Raw genomic sequence first — 17819 nt, 5'->3', positions numbered from 1 at the left:
AAGTGATTATTTATTAAAATACTTGGGCAAAAGTAAAAAAAAAAAAAAACACTTTTCCCGATTCCTCTCGTTGAGACGAATTAATAACCTATAAAAGTTTGGCGCAAAACTAAAAAATGCGAAAAAATTCAAATAAAAATAATTTTCAGATTTAAGTTAAGTTTAGGTTAAATTCATAAGAATGCAGCCTAAAACAGAAACGTAAAAGAAGAGTAAAATACCTTAATCCAGCAACGATGAGTTAAATTATAGATGATCGAGAAATATGAGCTTCACTTTTGGAGGAAAAGAAAGAGAAACAGTTTGTGGTTGAAATGAAGAAGATATAAAGCAAGTGAAGAAGAGAAAAATAAAATAGTAGTTGAAATACGCGTGTATATAAATTTTGGAACTAGTTAACTTATGTAGTGTGGGGTTCACAAATTTTGATTATTGAAAAAAGTTGCTAGTTTTGGTTATCCAAAGCTCAAAATTTGATTATTTCTAAAAATGTTGCTAAGTTTGATTATACCATTGTGAGCCATTTTTTGCACAAATATTGTTAACTTTAACAACAATTGTCTTTTGGTTATACCACTGTGGATGGCCTAACATCCAGCAGATAACCCACAGAACAACTCTGATATATTTAAAAAATTTGAATAAGGACAAAATTAAAAAAATTGTGATCCACAACTTATTGTTTAGTGGAAATGCCTTGGGACAAATACAAATTTTAGTGAAATCAATAATTCCAATATGTTTGTTAACTCTTACCGATAAGAGTTAACTTTAAACGATAAGAGTGCTTTAGCAAATCGCAATCATTAATTATCGAGATGGATAGTCTGAATCCGCCCTACATCAAATAGATGCCAGTATTTTATGCACCCTAAACTAGAATCACATCTTTGTTACTCTTGCACAAAATAAATAAATAAAAAGTAAAAAAAGTAATCACGTCTGTTCCTAAGAAGACGAGACGACCTACTCATTTTCTTCTCTTCTCCATTTCGTTGACGAAACCAATATGTTTGGCATCCTGTGAGTGTATCCTTCTTCTATATATTTTTTTATGGGAAAATATTTTATTTACGGAAACCAATCTTGACTGTTCAAAAGTGTTCGGAACAATGTAGATTAAAAATAAAGTGATAAATTATTAACAATAAGAGAGATTTATTACCGGTCACAGTAAAAACACCTCTCAATTGTTGATTGTCGAAACGAACGGATGAAATTGCGTGTTTTCCATAAACAAGTTTTCTCCGTAAATAAGTTTCTCTTTTTTTTTATTTCGTGTTCCTTTCCCTATTTCCTTTCCCTACTTTAAACATCTTGAATTTGAAGCCTAGCTACCGAGCACAGGAATAGACAGGAGGAAAGGGCAAAAAAATAGACCCCGTTTGTTAACGCTTATAGGGCCCGTTTGGATGCGGAAAAAAAATTGGAGGTATTAGTTAATAAGGGAGATAAGATAGTAGGAGGTATTAATTTATAAGGGATGACCCACATTGATGTGACGTTTATGGAGGGAGATTAAATAGTAGGTTGTTTGGATGAGGTACTAGAGAAGAGGAATTAAGCTGTCAAATGACACTTTTGCCTTTGTGCAGTCCCTAAATTAATTATGTATTACGTTTTATATATAATTGCAAATTTAATTATTCTTTCACAATTTAAGTTGTAATATTTATTTCTACTAACAAATTAACGAATTTCATATTATTATTAAACATTGTTTTATAAAATTTGGTTTTTAAAAAAAAATTAAGTGTTCCAAATTTCAATCCGTTTGAACCGGTGGAAAGATTTTAGTTTTCTGATCATTTTATCCTAAATGATCACAATTAAATTTTGACTTTAAGGCTCTCGTTGATTAACCCTAAGAAAGTCATAGAATCAAATATCTCTTAGGGCTAATCAATAAGAGTTATAGAGTCAAAATTTAATTATGACCGTTTAGAATAAAATGATTAGAAAACTAAAATCTTTCCACCGGTTCAAACGGATTGAAATTTGGAATACTTAATTTTTTAACCATATTTTTTACTATATAAACTGTTTAAAAAGATTGAAAAATTAAGTGCTCTAAATTTCAATCTGTTTGAACCGGTGCGAAGATCTTAGTTTTCTGATCATTTTATCCTAAGTGGTCATAGTTAAATTTTGAATCTAGGGCTCTCGTTGATTAACCCTAAGAGATATTTGATTCTCCAACTTTCTTAGGGTTAATCAACGAGAGACCTAGAGTCAAAATTTAATAATGACCATTTAGGATAAAATGATCAGAAAACTAAGATCTTCGCACCGGTTTAAACAGATTGAAATTTGGAACACTTATTTTTCAACCTCTTTACGCCGTCTATATATTAAAAAATATAATTAAAAAATTAAATACTTCAAATAAAGAATCTTAGGATATGTTTGAATGGAAAGTATGATTTTGGGTAGAATGGAGAGTAAAAGTTGGGTGAATGGTAAATGGAGAAAGGGGATAACGTGGGGTATTTTTGTCCACAAAACACCCTCCACAGCCTGATTATTTTTAGGGACCCAGAAGGAGCCCAAATATAATACTGGATAAACCGGAGAAGAGGGGAAAACGTGGAGCGGATAAAAAATTATTAGGGAATTAATTTGGATACCAAACGGGGAAAAAGGGATGGGGCCCTCCCATATGCCCCTTCTTATTTTTCCCCACCCCTTTTGGCTCCATCCAAGCAGGCTCTTATTATAATATTGACTGACTTACTTTATTTGCTTTAAAAAATCTAAAAGAGTATTTGCTAGCTCTTGTAGATGATTACTAATTTAGCCTTTTCAACTTATCTGACTCAGAAAGTGAGATTATTTTAAGCCTCTAATTTGTGGCTTTTACTCGTGTTTCAGTACCGAGCGGGTACCACGTGGTGTCCGTTGGTGCATCCGAGCCATCCATTACATGTTTGAACGACTTGTGCATCCGAGCCATCCATTACATGTTTGAACGACTTAAATTTGGAGAGAAAAAAATGAGAGAGAAAGTGTTGGGATGAGAGGAGAGAGAGAGTTTTAATTCAAGCCGTTCAAAAGTATATCGAATGGCTCGAATGCGCCGAACAGATACCACGTAGGGTATACCCGCTCGACACTGAAAAATCACTCAAAAAAATACACACGAGTACTTGTATATATAGAATCAATAAAGACAATCTAATCATTCATTCGATAATAAATTATTCTACAACTTATTTAACTAAATAGTTCAAACTTTCTATTCGAGGTTATAAAAAGTTGCACCAAATATGTTTATGACTAATGTCAAGTTCTTACCAAATAATCTATCATTAATTAATTTTTTAACTTATACTCCAACAAACAGGGTTTACGTCGATTTGATAATTAAATGGATTATTTTATTTAACAACATGAAAGAGAAGATTTGAAAATTAAATGGTTTATTTTAACAACACAAAAAAGAAGCTTCAACTTGCGACAACTTATTTGACTTTCAACTTTGAACAACCTCCAATTATACATGACCTAAAAATTATTCGCCTAAATTCTCGAAGGATGGATATCAGTGTGAGATATAGATAGAGATACGATACAATTATGCCAATCTATATCTCAACGGCGAGCGGTTTTGCAAAATGTCTCTCTCACAGCTGTACTCCTTGCCAGTTTTGACGTCGGAGATTGAATTTTAAAGTGAAGATCCAAAAATCCTACGGCTGAGATTATTTGTACTTTTCGGATGACGTTTTTGTAAATACCAAGTTAATACATAAAAGGAAGAATAATGCTTGTAAAGTTGTTTTTAGTTATAGAATTGCATTACATATAAGTTCCCGAAAGGTGAACTGTTTTAGGTATTAGGAACTTAGTTAGGTAGCCATTAATTAGCCAGACTGTTGAAATATAATAAAGTAGAAGTTTTTTTTATATATTATTCTTATCATTTTGTTCTCATATAAACAGAGTATCTAGCTTTTAGAAAACCATACTTTTATGATCATCGTCATCACCGGCATGCCACCCAATGGTAATCCCACCTAGGGCTCGGGAAATTTTGAAAAGTATCAGCATCAAGATACGACACAAATATCATTAAAATTCACACCTCAAATAAACCCAAGAAAAATGTATTTTAACCTATCAATTTTCAATAATCCATCACTAACTTTATTGGTTTTCATGAAGTTCTGCATTTCATAAGCATTCATAAGTAACAGGTCAAAAATATTCCGAAGTACCAAAAAAATAAAAAATAAAAAAAGTAACAGGTCAAAAGCCAAAGCAAAATGAAAATAGCTGCATTCCTCTGCTATAATAAACAAGTCAAGGAAAAAAAACCATGAATGCTTTCTTCACTTTTCAAAATGGACTAAATTACCCCTTGAGCATTCTCATACAAAGAATAAAGTTAACAAACTTTACCCTAATGCATACATTAACAAACTTTTTAGCCAAAAATGTAGAAAGACCGATGCTCTCAGGCAGAATCTGGACCCTAAGATCAAATGAAAGATTCAACCACGGTCAAATCACAGCCTTCCAATGTAGGACAGTTGGGAGAGAGGCATTTCGTAAAACCGTTCTCCTTTGTAATATAGGTATTTCTTTCTTCTTATGTTTTTTAATTTCATAGTATATCTACAACAACACGCGCTTCTTTGTTTACATATCAGCTTGAAGAATAAAAAGTAAATCTCAAAACAATTCTCGCTAATAATAGGCCAATATGAGCGCGATTCATGGAAAAAATCCAGTCATGACCGTTGTAATTCGTCCCGAAAGATTGGCCGTGGGTTCCACTTGAGATTCAAATGTAGCTTTCCTGATTTAGCCCCATCTATGGTAAAAGTATCCGTGAATTCCCCTTCTAATATAACCCTAGTGAGTGTCATGATGCATCTTCCCATTTTGTCCTGAACAAAGTTAGTTCAAGTTAGTGTAGTTCAAAAACAAATAATAAATAACCGTCTTTTTTAATAAAAAATTAGCAGAAAAATTATGTTCCGGGGAATTAGTTTATGTATGTTTCAAAGTGGATTTAGCATGTAAAATTATTGGGGCCATTCAAATTTTAAAAGGTAGCTATGCAGCATAAAACAGAACAATACAAATAAAATGTTCCGACATGTACTTTCTTTCTTTTTTTATAACCGGATGTCCAAGCCAACTAGTGCACACCTCGACTAATTCTGGAGCCCTGAAATTAGTGACCGAGCAAACCCTCCAGTGACCCCAGGGTTTGAAATGTTTGGCATCCGTGAGATTCAAACATGTGACCTCATAGAGGACAAGCACGTACTGCTTTCTCGTGCCCACTCAACCAAACCGCTTGGGGTTCCCCATGTGTACTTCTTAGTATCACCAAACAGTACAAGAGGCATTGAGCTATCTTGTGCTGTGCTGCACATTGTCAAATATGCTAGAAGAACATTTTCTGAAACCAACCCACTTCTCAGAAAATATCAGAAGGATGTCCAAAACTGTTGTTTTACGCGAAAATGAAAAAGACATGAAAAAGATTTGTGTTTTAGAACTCATCGTTGTCTTTGAAAATTGAAAACAGAATATGAAACAGAAAATAGCAATCTTATCCTAAGTAATCAATCAATTCCTATAAAACCAGCTTTCAACCATAGAAGGAAGAAAATACTAACAGATTAAAGGGACTTATCAATGGATAGTTAGTTACCTTCCCAAAAGTGTCATGATCCCAGACTTCCAAAATCAGCAATTCATGTAAGCCGTCCTCGACGACAAAGTCAAATGTTTGGTTCCAAACCGGATTCAAGGTATTATTCACAACCTGAGGAAATAACAGGTTTCATGACTTCCATTAGACAAGAATATGCGTCAACAGTTGTTAAATGGTGTAATAAAACCTTCAAATTAGGGAGGTAGCCTTTTTCTCTTTGTTTTTTCAGAATGAAGGGGACTTGGAACTTTGAAATGATTGTTTTAGCTGAAGATACCCCCAACAACGTATGCAGCACACAACCGAAAAGGCGAAAACATTGAAAAGTAAAGAGCAGAATGAGATGCTTAACAAAGTGGCTTTCCTGGAGCATTTCTCCAACGAATACTTATTCTTCAAAACAACAAATGGTGTGCAATCAGCAACATGATAATGGAAATCGTACCCGGGTCTTGTTTTTCTGATCGGATTTCTTCATTATGACTACGACAAAGGGATCTGATTTTCCCATTATATCTACAGCTGGCAAGTTTTCCGCGGCTATTACTGTTACAGAAAGAACTCCTCTAACAATCACATCCTTTTTCTTTGGACCTCCGGATTTTGAAATATCAGCAGCTTCAGTCCCATCAATTCCAGTTTGAAGGGCCTTCTCTAGTAAAGTCAACCGGAAGTTGGGGTCATAGGGATTCATAAACCCACTCTCTGTACCAAAAGGACAATATAAAAGCTCCAAATGCACCTACAAAAAGAGAGATGGTTAATATAATTTTCAGAGTAATTGACCAAAAGAAACTGCGCTGTAGTTATCCACAATCCCATAACAAAACATTTGGACCCCTGTGGAAAAAGAAAAGATTTGTTGAAGAGGAACTAAAGGGCTTATTTGTACGGATGGTCCCCAAAGTATTCGATTCTGGGCTTATTTGTATGAATAATTCGGTGATAGTTTTACTTATGCATCCGCAGTAAAAACTGCGTAAGATTACAAGATACTACAATCTCGTAAAAACATAGTATTATGAAGAAATTTAGCAAGCTCACCTGACCCCTATCTTTTTTATCCCTCTGAATCACCAAATCCTTGACCAGTTTCAACCACACGTCTTTTACCTTACCGGGCTCAAGATCCTTCAACGCCACTTGACCAACACCGATGAATTCAGAAGCTTGAACCCCTTCATCATCAAAAACTCTGACTGTCAAGTATTGCGTGGATGCATCCTCAACGATGAACTCAAAGTGCTCATTCCAGATTGGATTCAGTTGGTTGTTCTATAGGAGTGCAGAGTAATATTAAAACTCAGGAAGAAATATAAATAACACTAAGTGAATGATAGACAAATAAAACAGTTGTCTTACAATTGTTTTGCTGTTTTTCATTCTGTCACGAAGTGGGCGTATGAATAGAACTGCGTAAGGATCTGATTTCCCGACAATGTCTTTATTTGTTAACCCCTTGGCTTGTATGAGTTTGACATCTAATGTTCCGACTGGCTTCAACTCTAGATCACTAAAGCATAACAAAATGATGAATGAGGGAATTTTTTAACACACTTGCACACTCAAAAGAATGAGCTTGTTCTCATACATTGAGCATATAATAAAAATGGAAATTGTTAGTGAAGTATGAGAACAAGAACAATGAAAATGTTCTCATACATTTTGTAGTGGGCCGAACTACATGTCTCGGACCATTTTCATGTGCTTCAAGCCACCCGTGGGACCACGGGATGCTCGGCCATGGAGTAGTTAGGATGCGACCGGCCAAGCAATAAGAAATGCACCTCCTAGTTCCTACCCATTGCGAAATCATAGAGGATTGCCCATCTACAAAGGTCGGCCACGACCGAGCCTGGGTTAGATCGCACTTGTCGTCTCACATCGTGTGAAGCACACAACGCTTGGCTTAGGCCTAGCCATTCAGCTTAGCTGTCCCCTGCAAGACGGCCTTCCAATCAGCAGTTTTTCTACCATACCACAGGTGACTTTGTGTGACGTCACTCAAAGCGGTTACGTTGTAGATAATGATGAGGGCACATGGGGTGTCAACTCATTCACAAAACGGTTATCAAACCCTATCCCTGACGTTATGGTGACGTTAGCTGACGTGTGCGAGGCACGAGCTCGTACTTGGAGGGCAAGCAATGAGATCTCTATAAATACCCAATGATGGCAACCCTAAGAGGTACATTCTCACTCACACTTAAAAATCCTAGTGTTTTGCCTTTCCTTTGCACTTACTTACTCTCACCAAAGGGCCTTGCCGGAGCTCCTCCGGTTAGGTCTTTTAACTGTGTGTTACTTGTGCAGGCTAGGGTAAAAAGCTAGGATCCCAACTCACGACCAAAGAGGAACCTCACTCCGTGATCAGAAACCCCACTATTGGTGAACCCAACATGAACACTCTCCAATTTGCGGTGCCTTTAGATCACCTTCGGCTTACTCCTCTTTATTAAACTAGCATTTAACCTCGCAAACTCGGCAGAAATGGGTAAAGAACTCGTTGACGGAACCATTTCTGGATCAAAGAACCCTATCGCTCCGCCTCAACCACAACTGCCACCTTTGGGCCACATCTCCATCAAATTCCCACCAAGCTCCGGCTCGCTAGCGGAAGACGACACGGCAGCTGATTAAGCATCTCCCTGTGCACACCCAGTAGATTCCCAAAATGGAATTTGTTTTCGCACTTGGGGAAATCACAAAGGTATGGATCCCTGATGGTGAACGGCATTGTTGTGCAGAGCCATTCCTTCTTTGGTGAACCCCTTAGAGCACGGGAAGTAGAAACGATCGTAAACAATTCGTTGTTGGCACTTTAGAGACCTATGTTTTGCCATATTGAGGGAGAGAGAGCAAAAGATGACATTAGGTGCAAAAGATTACCTCAAAACTCTTGCGAGCTCTAACCGTGCTAATGCAGAGGAGATGAGCTGAAATTACCAATAGGGGCAACCAATCAAAGCAAGAGCAAATCCAATCGAGGGTTAAAATTGGAAAAATTGGACAGACCAAAATAAAGATTAGAAAAACAAAAAAATTGAAAGCCACTAATAAGTAACCAAAAATTCTATAGTAACTGATAATGTTAGATTAACCAAAACATTAATACATGTAACGAGATGGCCGAGAAACTTTCCGGCTCCTACGTCGCAAAGTAGTGCACATCACATAACAACATTGCTCTCGTCACGTGTATTAATGTTTTGGTTAATCCAACATTACTGGTTACTGTAGAATTTTTGGTTATTTGTTAGTGGCTTTAAATTTTTTTGTTTTTCTAATCTTTATTTTGGTCTATTTGATTTTTCAAATTTTAACCCTCGATTGGATTTTGCCCTTGCTTGACTGGTTGCCCGTATTTGTAATTTCAGCTCGGCTCCTTTGCGCTGGCACGGTTATACCTCGCTTGAGTTTTGCCCATGTGGGCTGAGGCATATCCTGCACGTGATGTCATCTTTTGCACGAGATGCCCATTAAAATCGCTGCCAGTGCCTTCCTCCCTTCCTCCCCCACTCCCGCGCATTCTCTCTATCTAACAATGGCGAAACGTAGGTCTCTGAAGCGCCAACAACGAATTGTTTATGATCGTTACTGCTTCCCGTGCTCCAAGGCTTCACCAAAGAAGGAATGGCTTTGCACAACAATGCAGTTCACCATCAGGATCCTTACCTCTGTGATTACCCCAAGTGCGAAAACAAATTCCATTTCGGGAATCTACTGGGTGTGCACCGGGAGATGTTTAATCACTGAGGTATGTAAGCCGCCGCGTCGTCCTCCGCCGGCGATAAGTTGAAGCTTGGTGGGATTGAGATGGAGATGTGGCCCAACAGTGGCAGTTGTGGTTGTGGCGGAGTGATAGGGTTCTTTGAGCCAGAAATGGTTCCGTCGATGAGTTCTCCGCCCATTTTTGCCCAGTTTGTAAGGTTAAATGCTAGTTTGATGAAGGGGAGTAAGGTGAAGGTGATCTAAAGCCACCGTAAATCGGAGAGTGTTCATGTCCGGTTCACCAATTTTGGGGTTGCTGATCACGGAGTGAGGTTCCACTTTGGTGGATCTGTCTCGTGAGGTGGGATCCTAGCTCTTTACCCTAGCCTAGCCTGCACAGGTAACATATGGCTAAAAGACCTAACCGGAGGAGCTACAGCAAGGCCCTCCGGCGAGAGAGTAAGTAAGTGCAGAGGAAAGGCAAAGCACTAGGGTTTTGAGTGTGAGTGAGAATGTCCCTCTTAGGGTTGCCATCACTCCGTATTTATAGAGATTCCATTGCTTGCCCTCCAAGTATGAGCTCGTGCCTCGCACGCGTCGGCTGACATCACCATAATGTTAGGGATAGGGTTTGATAACTATTTTGTGAATGAGCTGGCACCCCATATGCCCTCATTATTATCTGCAATGTAACTGCCTCGAGTGACGCCACACACGTCACCTGTGGTATGGCAGAAAACTGTTGACAGGAAGGTTGTCCTACAGGGGATGGCTAAGCTGAGCGGCTTAGCCTAAGCCGAGCGTTGCGTGCTTCACGCGATGTGAGACGACAAGTGCCACCTAACTCAGGCTTGGTTGTAGCTGACCTTCGTAGACAGGCAATCCACTGTGATTTCGCAATGGGTAGGAACTAGGGGGTGCATTTCTCATTGCTCGGCCTGTCGCATCCTAACCACACCGCGGCTAAGCATCCTGTGGTCCCATGGGTGGCTTGAAGCACATGAATTGTCGGAGACGTGTAGTTTGGCCCACTACACATTGAGCATGTGAAACCAAATAAGCTTCGCCCTTAAGTGGTGTTTGGCGAATTTCAAGTCAGTGAACAATATACAGAAATGCTATGTTGTCCTTTCTACTTTAAGTTGATAGTGTAAAGCGGTTAGTAGTACAAGTAAAACATTTTTCCGCTCATGGCATTAGAGAGAAATGGATATAATAAACCAGAAATCCTATTATTAGTTGTAATTTCAGTTGTAACCAACCAATTTACAGTTATTCTTCAATGCACTTTCTTGTCAGCAACTCTTAAGGAGATGTACCAAAACAATTTCTCAAGTATCGCACATGTTTTATGATGTGCTTCTATGCCAGGTTTCATCGGTACGTAAGCCCCTTAGAGTGATCAATTCCCCGGAAAGTACTTTAATCCAACTTTATAAGCAACCAATGTCGTTGAAATGATGATTTAACCGACTAATTCTGGTTTTCGAAAGAAACAGGTATCCTCAATGCTTAATCTTTTATGGTAGATTAATTTTTCTTTTCTTTTCTTTTCCTTTTAGAGAATACTTTGTTGTTTAACTATGTAATGCCTGTTTATAAATCGGATGGAACTGTTTCTATTCTTTCTAAATTCCTTTCCCTAGTAAAAATTAAGATTGCTCCCATGCGTAACAATGTCAAGTACAAGCCAAGTCTATAAGAAGACTCTATATCATAAATATTGGGGCCAAATGGAGAGGATGAAAAGCAGGCCATTTAATCATGCAAAATTGGATCTTGGCAAAAGTAGCTTACCTGTAATCTCCTGGTAAAATGGTTATAATTTGTCTAACGGGCCATGTAATAGAATCTTCAATAGCATCTCTTATCGTTTCCTACAGAAAGGAAAACAAAGATTCATCTATCTGTTATATTATCCATAGCATAAACTGAATGGATTAAACGTAACTGGCAACAGATATAGGATTAGAAGATAAACGAAGCTAGCATAATATTGCATTTTGTAGCCAATCAAAATAAAGCTTTTCATTTAGTAATACATTTCCTACCTCTACTAGCAAACCTGAAGACATATGGTTGATTGATTTGTGCACCATATATGCACTGGTGTTTTTACAAATACACTAACTTCATCTCTCGACTCAAAATTTGGTTTTGCGATGGCATCAGGTTTCGCACATTTTTACCGTTGTGGCTTCTTTGGATCACATACATAGTCTGAATTTAGATATATTGTTTTTAACTCGATTGTTCAAGAAACATTAGCTAGCCCAAGCAGAATCACTACAAAATGACAAAGTGTCTCAAACCTCGATGGCATCAGAGATTCCTGGAATTGCTGATAATTCGCCGCCAACAAATTTGAGCTTAAAGTCCAAGTTTTTCTAGAACAAAAAATAAGAGCATGATACTTTCAGACACATATCTGTAACTCTGTTTATGATGATCTGATAGATATTTGAAAGTATGCAAAAAATCTGGATGTTTTACCCTAGGGAAAATAGATTAATCAAAAATGGGAGGAGGAAGATGAAAATTGCTCACCTTTTCTCTTAAAGAATAACAAACAGCCCCAAAGCAAGGAAACTCATCAACCAAAGGTCTGAAGATTAATCTGAAAACCCCGGTGAAACCAATATTTTTGACCTAGATGAAAACATATAAGCAAAGTCTCAACACATTTCTATCATAAAAATACCTTGGTTCAACATACTTTATTTGAAGAGATACAGATTTCTCAGCCGGCTATAAAGCCTTCAGAGCAAGAAAAAGAAAAACATGCCGACTATTTATCCTCAAATGGATGACTACTTGGCAAACAAAGACATAGAAACAAAGTATTTCTAGTTGTAGCAAGTCATAGAAATCTCCCAGTGACCATAGTTGCTATACACATGCAAGGGAAACACATATGACTCCCTTGAGCGTAAAGCCTAGCAAAATAGGCATTGGATCGTAGGAGATGGTGGACTTTGGAATCAAAAAGACTCTCAAACCCGAAATATAAAACTTCAAATAATCCGTAACAAAGCTGTTGTGTCAAAGTTAAAAAGTACCAGTTCCTGAAGAACAAGTAGATCTACTTAAAAAGAAACTGGTGCCGCGATGAAAACAGTTAAGACATAAGCCCAATACCAACTTATCCAAGACTGTCTTCCCACTGCTAAATTTTTGCAGGAGAAAATTGTGACAATGGACATATGTATACATACCATATAATCAAGTTTTAATGATACATTCACTGTTGAACTAGAGAGATACAACTGAAAGTGTTATGTATTGGTCACAAAGTTATATCTGATTTTATCTGCCACCTACGTAAATGTCCATGAACTGATTTCCTTTGTTATGTACTTCTATCTGGTTTTTCTTTTCCTATATACAAACTATTCACTGTTAATAAAATAGAGCAGATAAGAAAAGTGTAAGAGCAAAGTAGCAAACTATGAAACTAATTAGAAGTTTGACTAGCTCCATAATAGTTTAAAATAGGCAAAACCAAGATTACTATTGAGACTAGAAATAAGTGAAAGAGCACCTGTATCGGTAATCCAACACCAACTTTGGTTTTAACGTCAAGTTCGATATTGGGGTTCCCATCCCATTGCATCTCTAACTCCATTGTGATTCCCTTGGCGTCACCTTCGATTATAGAAACCCCTAAAAACATCAACAATTCCTATCAGTGTACTAACTGGAAAAGATCAGTATACTCTCTTCAAATATTTGTTCAAAGAAATCTAAAATAGTAACTCCAATTTGGTTGTTTATTCTTGAACCTGATTTTGTCTACCTATTAAAAGTGCACTAGCAAAAGAATACGTCCAATGGAAGTACCTCTAGCCACAACAAATTCCACAAAAATGAAGTGAATAATAAACTCAAAACACAAGAATGAGCAACCAATCCAAGCTGTGGAAAGGACCCAAACATTAGAGAATGCACTACAAGGTGGCATTAACCAACATCTTGATTCTATGGAAGTGTTCTATTTGCGATGGCATATTATTCTCGGTCGAAATGAATTTCAGTGCAGCAGGAGAAAATGATGTTGCTCAATGTCTGCTGTTCTGGTAGTATTCTGGAGGATATGCACAGCCGAATTCTTCAAAATCAACGAAAAATTAGGACAAAAAAAGTGTAATCGAATTAGCTGAACTTTCCTTTTACATCTGATGCATTGTTTCAAGTTAACCTCAAACTTAAGTATGGCGAATTACATTAAACTGTCGCTGAACCTGAAAACAGAATGGTTCACATGAGCAAACTTTATTCAGCAGAAGTTTAGATAAGGTGATAAAACAATTATGCCAATGTGGATTTAAGACTATATTCTCATCAAAAACTCGAACAAGTAGTGTGGGGAATCGTTCTCTAGCTAAAGCTTTCACAGTATCACTATCATGTTTTCACAGCTTCTCATGCTCATCACACAAGAATCAACCATCTTTAGAATGTTAATAAATGTTAGACAATTTGGATTTACGTAACACACAACTCAAAATGGAATGGAATGAACCTGTAAACTGTGGAGCCACAGTGCCAAGAGTCAACTTTGAAAACTTGAGAGATGATAAGACAATCGGTCTATATTGCTCCAGAATTGGCTCAACAGAACTTCGTATTAGCTCTGATGCTGCCTACACCACCATGTGTCAGAAAATGCAAATCGAAGTAACCAAAAAATCAAAAATAAATGAAAATGCTTTCCCTTCACCATTTTGAATCCAGAAAATAAAAACCATTCCACGATGTTTGGATTTTGGATGTGTCAGGGGGAAGGAAATGAAACTACTTACGCATATCAGTCTCTGTTCGAAATTAGAAAAAAAAGAAGAAGAAGAAGTGAAGTTTTTTTTTTTGACGAACATCTATTTTCTTATACCAAAAAACACAAAGGAAAAGAATTTTAGCAGTTATCACTTCATTTTCTTTTCCAATTTCCCTTTTCTTTTCTTTCCTGTCCCCACATCTGAGATTCAAACAAAGCATTAGAGTTGGTATTAAAATGAAAAATTACCTCATTGACGTATGGCCATATCTTTTCAAGTTGAACATTAAGCCAAGTTAACTGCAAATGGTCAATAGAAGCATTAGAGCTACACATGAAATACTGACATGCAATGAGCACCAATTATACTCTGATGTATAAGGAAACATTCAGATACATCTCCATGATTGTACCATGGAAGTCCACGAATTCTATTTATCTCACCTTCTGTCGCTGTGAAAATACAACCCAAGAAGGGTAGAACTCAGCTGGGAGAATCTTTCTTGAATCATGAACTGTCATACGCGCAAAAGCCGCAATAGTTGTTGCCTACACAATATGAAAATAAATCAAAATAATTGCAAATCCGATTCAATCAGCACAAAGTGACATGAACAAAATAGATGCAATCGACTTAACATATACATGTCTGAGCATATGCATGTGTATGTGTGTAAACAAGGATGGAGGCAAGTGGTGGTGGTCGCACTCATAGGATTTGAAAAAAGAAAATTCTCTTATTTATGCCACTAGTTTTTAAAAAAATTATCCTCCAACTATTAGGCCTGCAATAAAAACCAAGTGCATACTATGAACTCAAGCACATACAATGCCACTGACTAACAGTGCCTGCCAACAGGAAAGGCAAGGCAATTTCAATGTCCCTTTACATGTCATTGGGCAAGGCCACTTCGAGCCAAGGTGTGCAATGCCCCGCCTGCCTAGCCTGTTACGTGTCATTCACTTAGCTAGGGTGCCCAGCCCTGTCCCTTTACATGTCATTCATTTAGAAGCGTGCCTAGTCTTTGGCCCGTGACATGTGTCGGGTAACACAACATGCACAAAGTAGCCAAGCCGGCCTCCAAAACATGGCTCACTAGCCCAAATTCCATCTACCAATCCAAAAAGTCTTAACTCCGTCCCTGACAGTGCATGCGTATACAAACCAAATTAAGTTGTGTTTCCTAATCAATTTGGTCGGCTAAAGAAATCTCATTATGCCATTTTCCTGTGCCAAGGATTCTGTATCGATATTTATAACTCAAACAACCATTTTTAACTACCTAAAGAAACTGCCAATAACGATGACAACAAAATTGCACCCCAAAATTTCCTTCTCCCTTCTTTTCTACTTTCACATCCCATATTTCATTGTGGATTTTCAACTTTCCATCTTTTGCATAACACGATTTGTGCATGCATAGCATGTGCCCGGGCGTCCCGTATGTATATATTAACGGTGCATATACTGTTATACACTATGGCTAAATGGGAATCAAGAGAGATGAAAAAGATACCAAATCAGAGCGACGCCTGGATCGGATGTTCTCGTAACGAGCGAAGCCAACTATCAATGCGATGCCCAGAGCAAAACCGAAGAAAAACCCAATGTAGAAAGACATATTCGGTACTCCAATAAAACGTGGATCCGACCAATTGGTTATACAAAAAACCCAGAAATTTAATGCCAGCTTCTTGGATAATCATCCGCAGCGGCATTGAACGGAGGTTCTTGGATTAGGCATTCTGTCAAACAGACGAGAGAGAGAGAGAGAGAGAGAGAGAGAGAGGATTGGGAAAACAGAATTTTGATTGGGAAGTTATGGTGGGAAGTTGTTGATAAGTTTAATGATTGTTTTCTCAGCTGTTTTTTTGTAGAGGAGGTTGATCCTAGAAGAAAGTAATCTGTTCTTTTCTTTTCCTTTTTTTGATTCTCTTTTTCTTTCTTTTCCATTCTGGAGCTTTCATTATTCTTTTCCACTTGATTTTTATCCTAGAAGAATTTATTCTCACATGATTACTACTATACTTTTTTTTTTAAAACAGTCAGAGTGTCCTGGCCGGCGGCTAAGAGCATCCACATGGGTATAATCAAAATCAAAAAAGAGCTCACATTAGAATAATTAAATTTAACAATCTCTTAGCAACTCATCAAATTTTGATTATTGGATAATTAAAACTAACAACTTTTTGTTAATAATCAAATTTAGTTGTCCCTATATTTCTTCAATCAAGTACACCATCATTACACAAAAACATTATCTCTTCCAATTTCAAGATGTTTCTAAGAAAAAAACTTATAAAAACAGTTTTTATTTTTATTTTTGCAAAAAACAGTTTTTTTTATTAAAACTGTTTATTTCAAAACAGTTTTTATTCAAAAACTGATTTTTTACAACTTTTTCCCGAAAACTGTTTTTTTTTAAATCACAGTTTTCAAAAAATCTATTTTCTCTTTTTCTAATAATCTGTTTTTTTTATTAGTTTGAAAACTATTTAAAAAAAAATATTTTCTATGTCATAATTTCTAGATTTTTATAAGTTGAAAAGATGATGTGGCAAATTTTGATTATTCAATTTTTATTACCATTGTAGATCTCTACATTACTAACCTTAGCAACCCCTTAAATGGATAATCAAAATGATGATGTAGCAACTTTTGATTATCCACTTTTGGTTATTCCACTGTGGATGCTCTAAAGACTAGAGAATTCACAATTTTTTTTTCAAACCCTGATCACATTTGTGTAAAGAAAACCACTAACCAACCGAACTAATTCTTGGAGATTAAAAAAGAAAATCAAGTGGTTATTATTACTACTACTACTTTTCTACAACAGGTTTCATTTTGTTAATTCAATTCGTTCATTTTATCGGAACCATACAAATAGATCGTCCATGTAAAAACTGAATGAACTGATCAAGGGAAAAAAAATTCTAGAATGTTTATTTCATATTAGAATGTTGAATTACTTCATGATTAATTTAAATGGGCCCTTTAAGGAAAAAAGAAAGCCCATTTTAGAATGCTGAAATAGATGGGCTTTCAGTCCCCCTCTCCTTTGATCTCTCTTCTCTGGGTCTCTCTCTTGTCTCTCCTCCTCTTCCGCTATAGTTGTGAGGTGGTTGAGGCTCCCTTCTTGGAAGATGAGATCTTCCACTCTTCCCATCATTTTTGGACTTAGGAGTTAGATTTAGTGTTCTAGATCTGGCTTTTCTTGGAATCAGTATACCGACGACGAAGATGACGTTTGTAGCGGCTTCTGCCACCAGTCTATGGCGGAACGAGTTTCGATTTGGTGCGGCGGGTCATCCAGGAGGGTTTGTTTCGTGTTCATACCTGGCCTCTCAACTTCAGGCTCTCCAACCCCTCTTCACGAGTGTGTTCGATCGGTCCGGCTCCGGCGTCGTGGTTCCATGCAGCTTTTTCCTTTTTTGTTTTCTGTTGTATTTTCTTTTAATTTTGTTAGTTTATTTATTTATTTTGGGACCGGTAGTGTCCCCTTCTTGTACTGTGTATGTTTCGGCTAGGTTTGGTAATATTAACGGGATGATCTAGTTTGCTCGAAAAAAATAGATGGACTGTAACAATCCTAATTTAAATAAATAAATAAGTAGTTTATAAAAAAAAAAATTTGAAATGTTAAATTCAAATTCAATGAT

General features: G+C 37.0%; 1 protein-coding gene across 4 annotated transcripts; it reads right to left on the bottom strand.

Annotated features, from left to right (window-relative positions):
• Positions 1-4326: 4326 nt before the first annotated feature.
• On the bottom strand, positions 4327-16124 carry LOC131317736 (synaptotagmin-4-like). 4 transcript variants are annotated; one of them, XM_058347316.1, is made up of 13 exons: positions 15674-16123; positions 14601-14705; positions 14406-14456; positions 13905-14025; positions 12924-13045; positions 11930-12031; positions 11695-11769; positions 11180-11259; positions 7034-7184; positions 6716-6946; positions 6117-6413; positions 5669-5782; positions 4327-4892 (listed from the first exon to the last, which is right to left on the bottom strand). In XM_058347316.1, the coding sequence occupies exons 1-13, from the start codon at positions 15776-15778 to the stop codon at positions 4734-4736; spliced, it is 1713 nt and encodes a 570-aa protein (XP_058203299.1). In that variant the 5' UTR covers positions 15779-16123; the 3' UTR covers positions 4327-4733. The 4 variants fall into 4 exon arrangements, with proteins under 4 accessions (XP_058203299.1, XP_058203300.1, XP_058203302.1 ...); XM_058347317.1 differs by lacking the exon at positions 11695-11769 and having other exon boundaries at positions 15674-16124; XM_058347319.1 differs by lacking the exon at positions 15674-16123 and having other exon boundaries at positions 13905-14021; positions 14601-14657.
• Between the last annotated feature and the right edge of the window lie 1695 nt (positions 16125-17819).

This window comes from Rhododendron vialii, chromosome 2a (assembly GCF_030253575.1).
Source record: "Rhododendron vialii isolate Sample 1 chromosome 2a, ASM3025357v1".
NCBI classification, from domain to species: domain Eukaryota; kingdom Viridiplantae; phylum Streptophyta; class Magnoliopsida; order Ericales; family Ericaceae; genus Rhododendron; species Rhododendron vialii.
The sequence above is the reverse complement of the archived record's forward strand: the minus strand, read 5'-3'. Positions and strand labels throughout refer to the sequence as shown.

Excerpts from the sequence above, each read along its gene's own strand:
- LOC131317736 (XM_058347316.1), bottom strand. The coding sequence starts at position 15,778 with ATGTCTTTCTACATTGGGTTTTTCTTCGGTTTTGCTCTGGGCATCGCA. Across the intron at positions 14,706-15,673 it reads CCAGGCGTCGCTCTGATTTG|GCAACAACTATTGCGGCTTT; the intron begins GTATCTTTTTCA and ends CATATTGTGTAG. Across the intron at positions 11,770-11,929 it reads GTTATTCTTTAAGAGAAAAG|AAAAACTTGGACTTTAAGCT; the intron begins GTGAGCAATTTT and ends TTTTTGTTCTAG.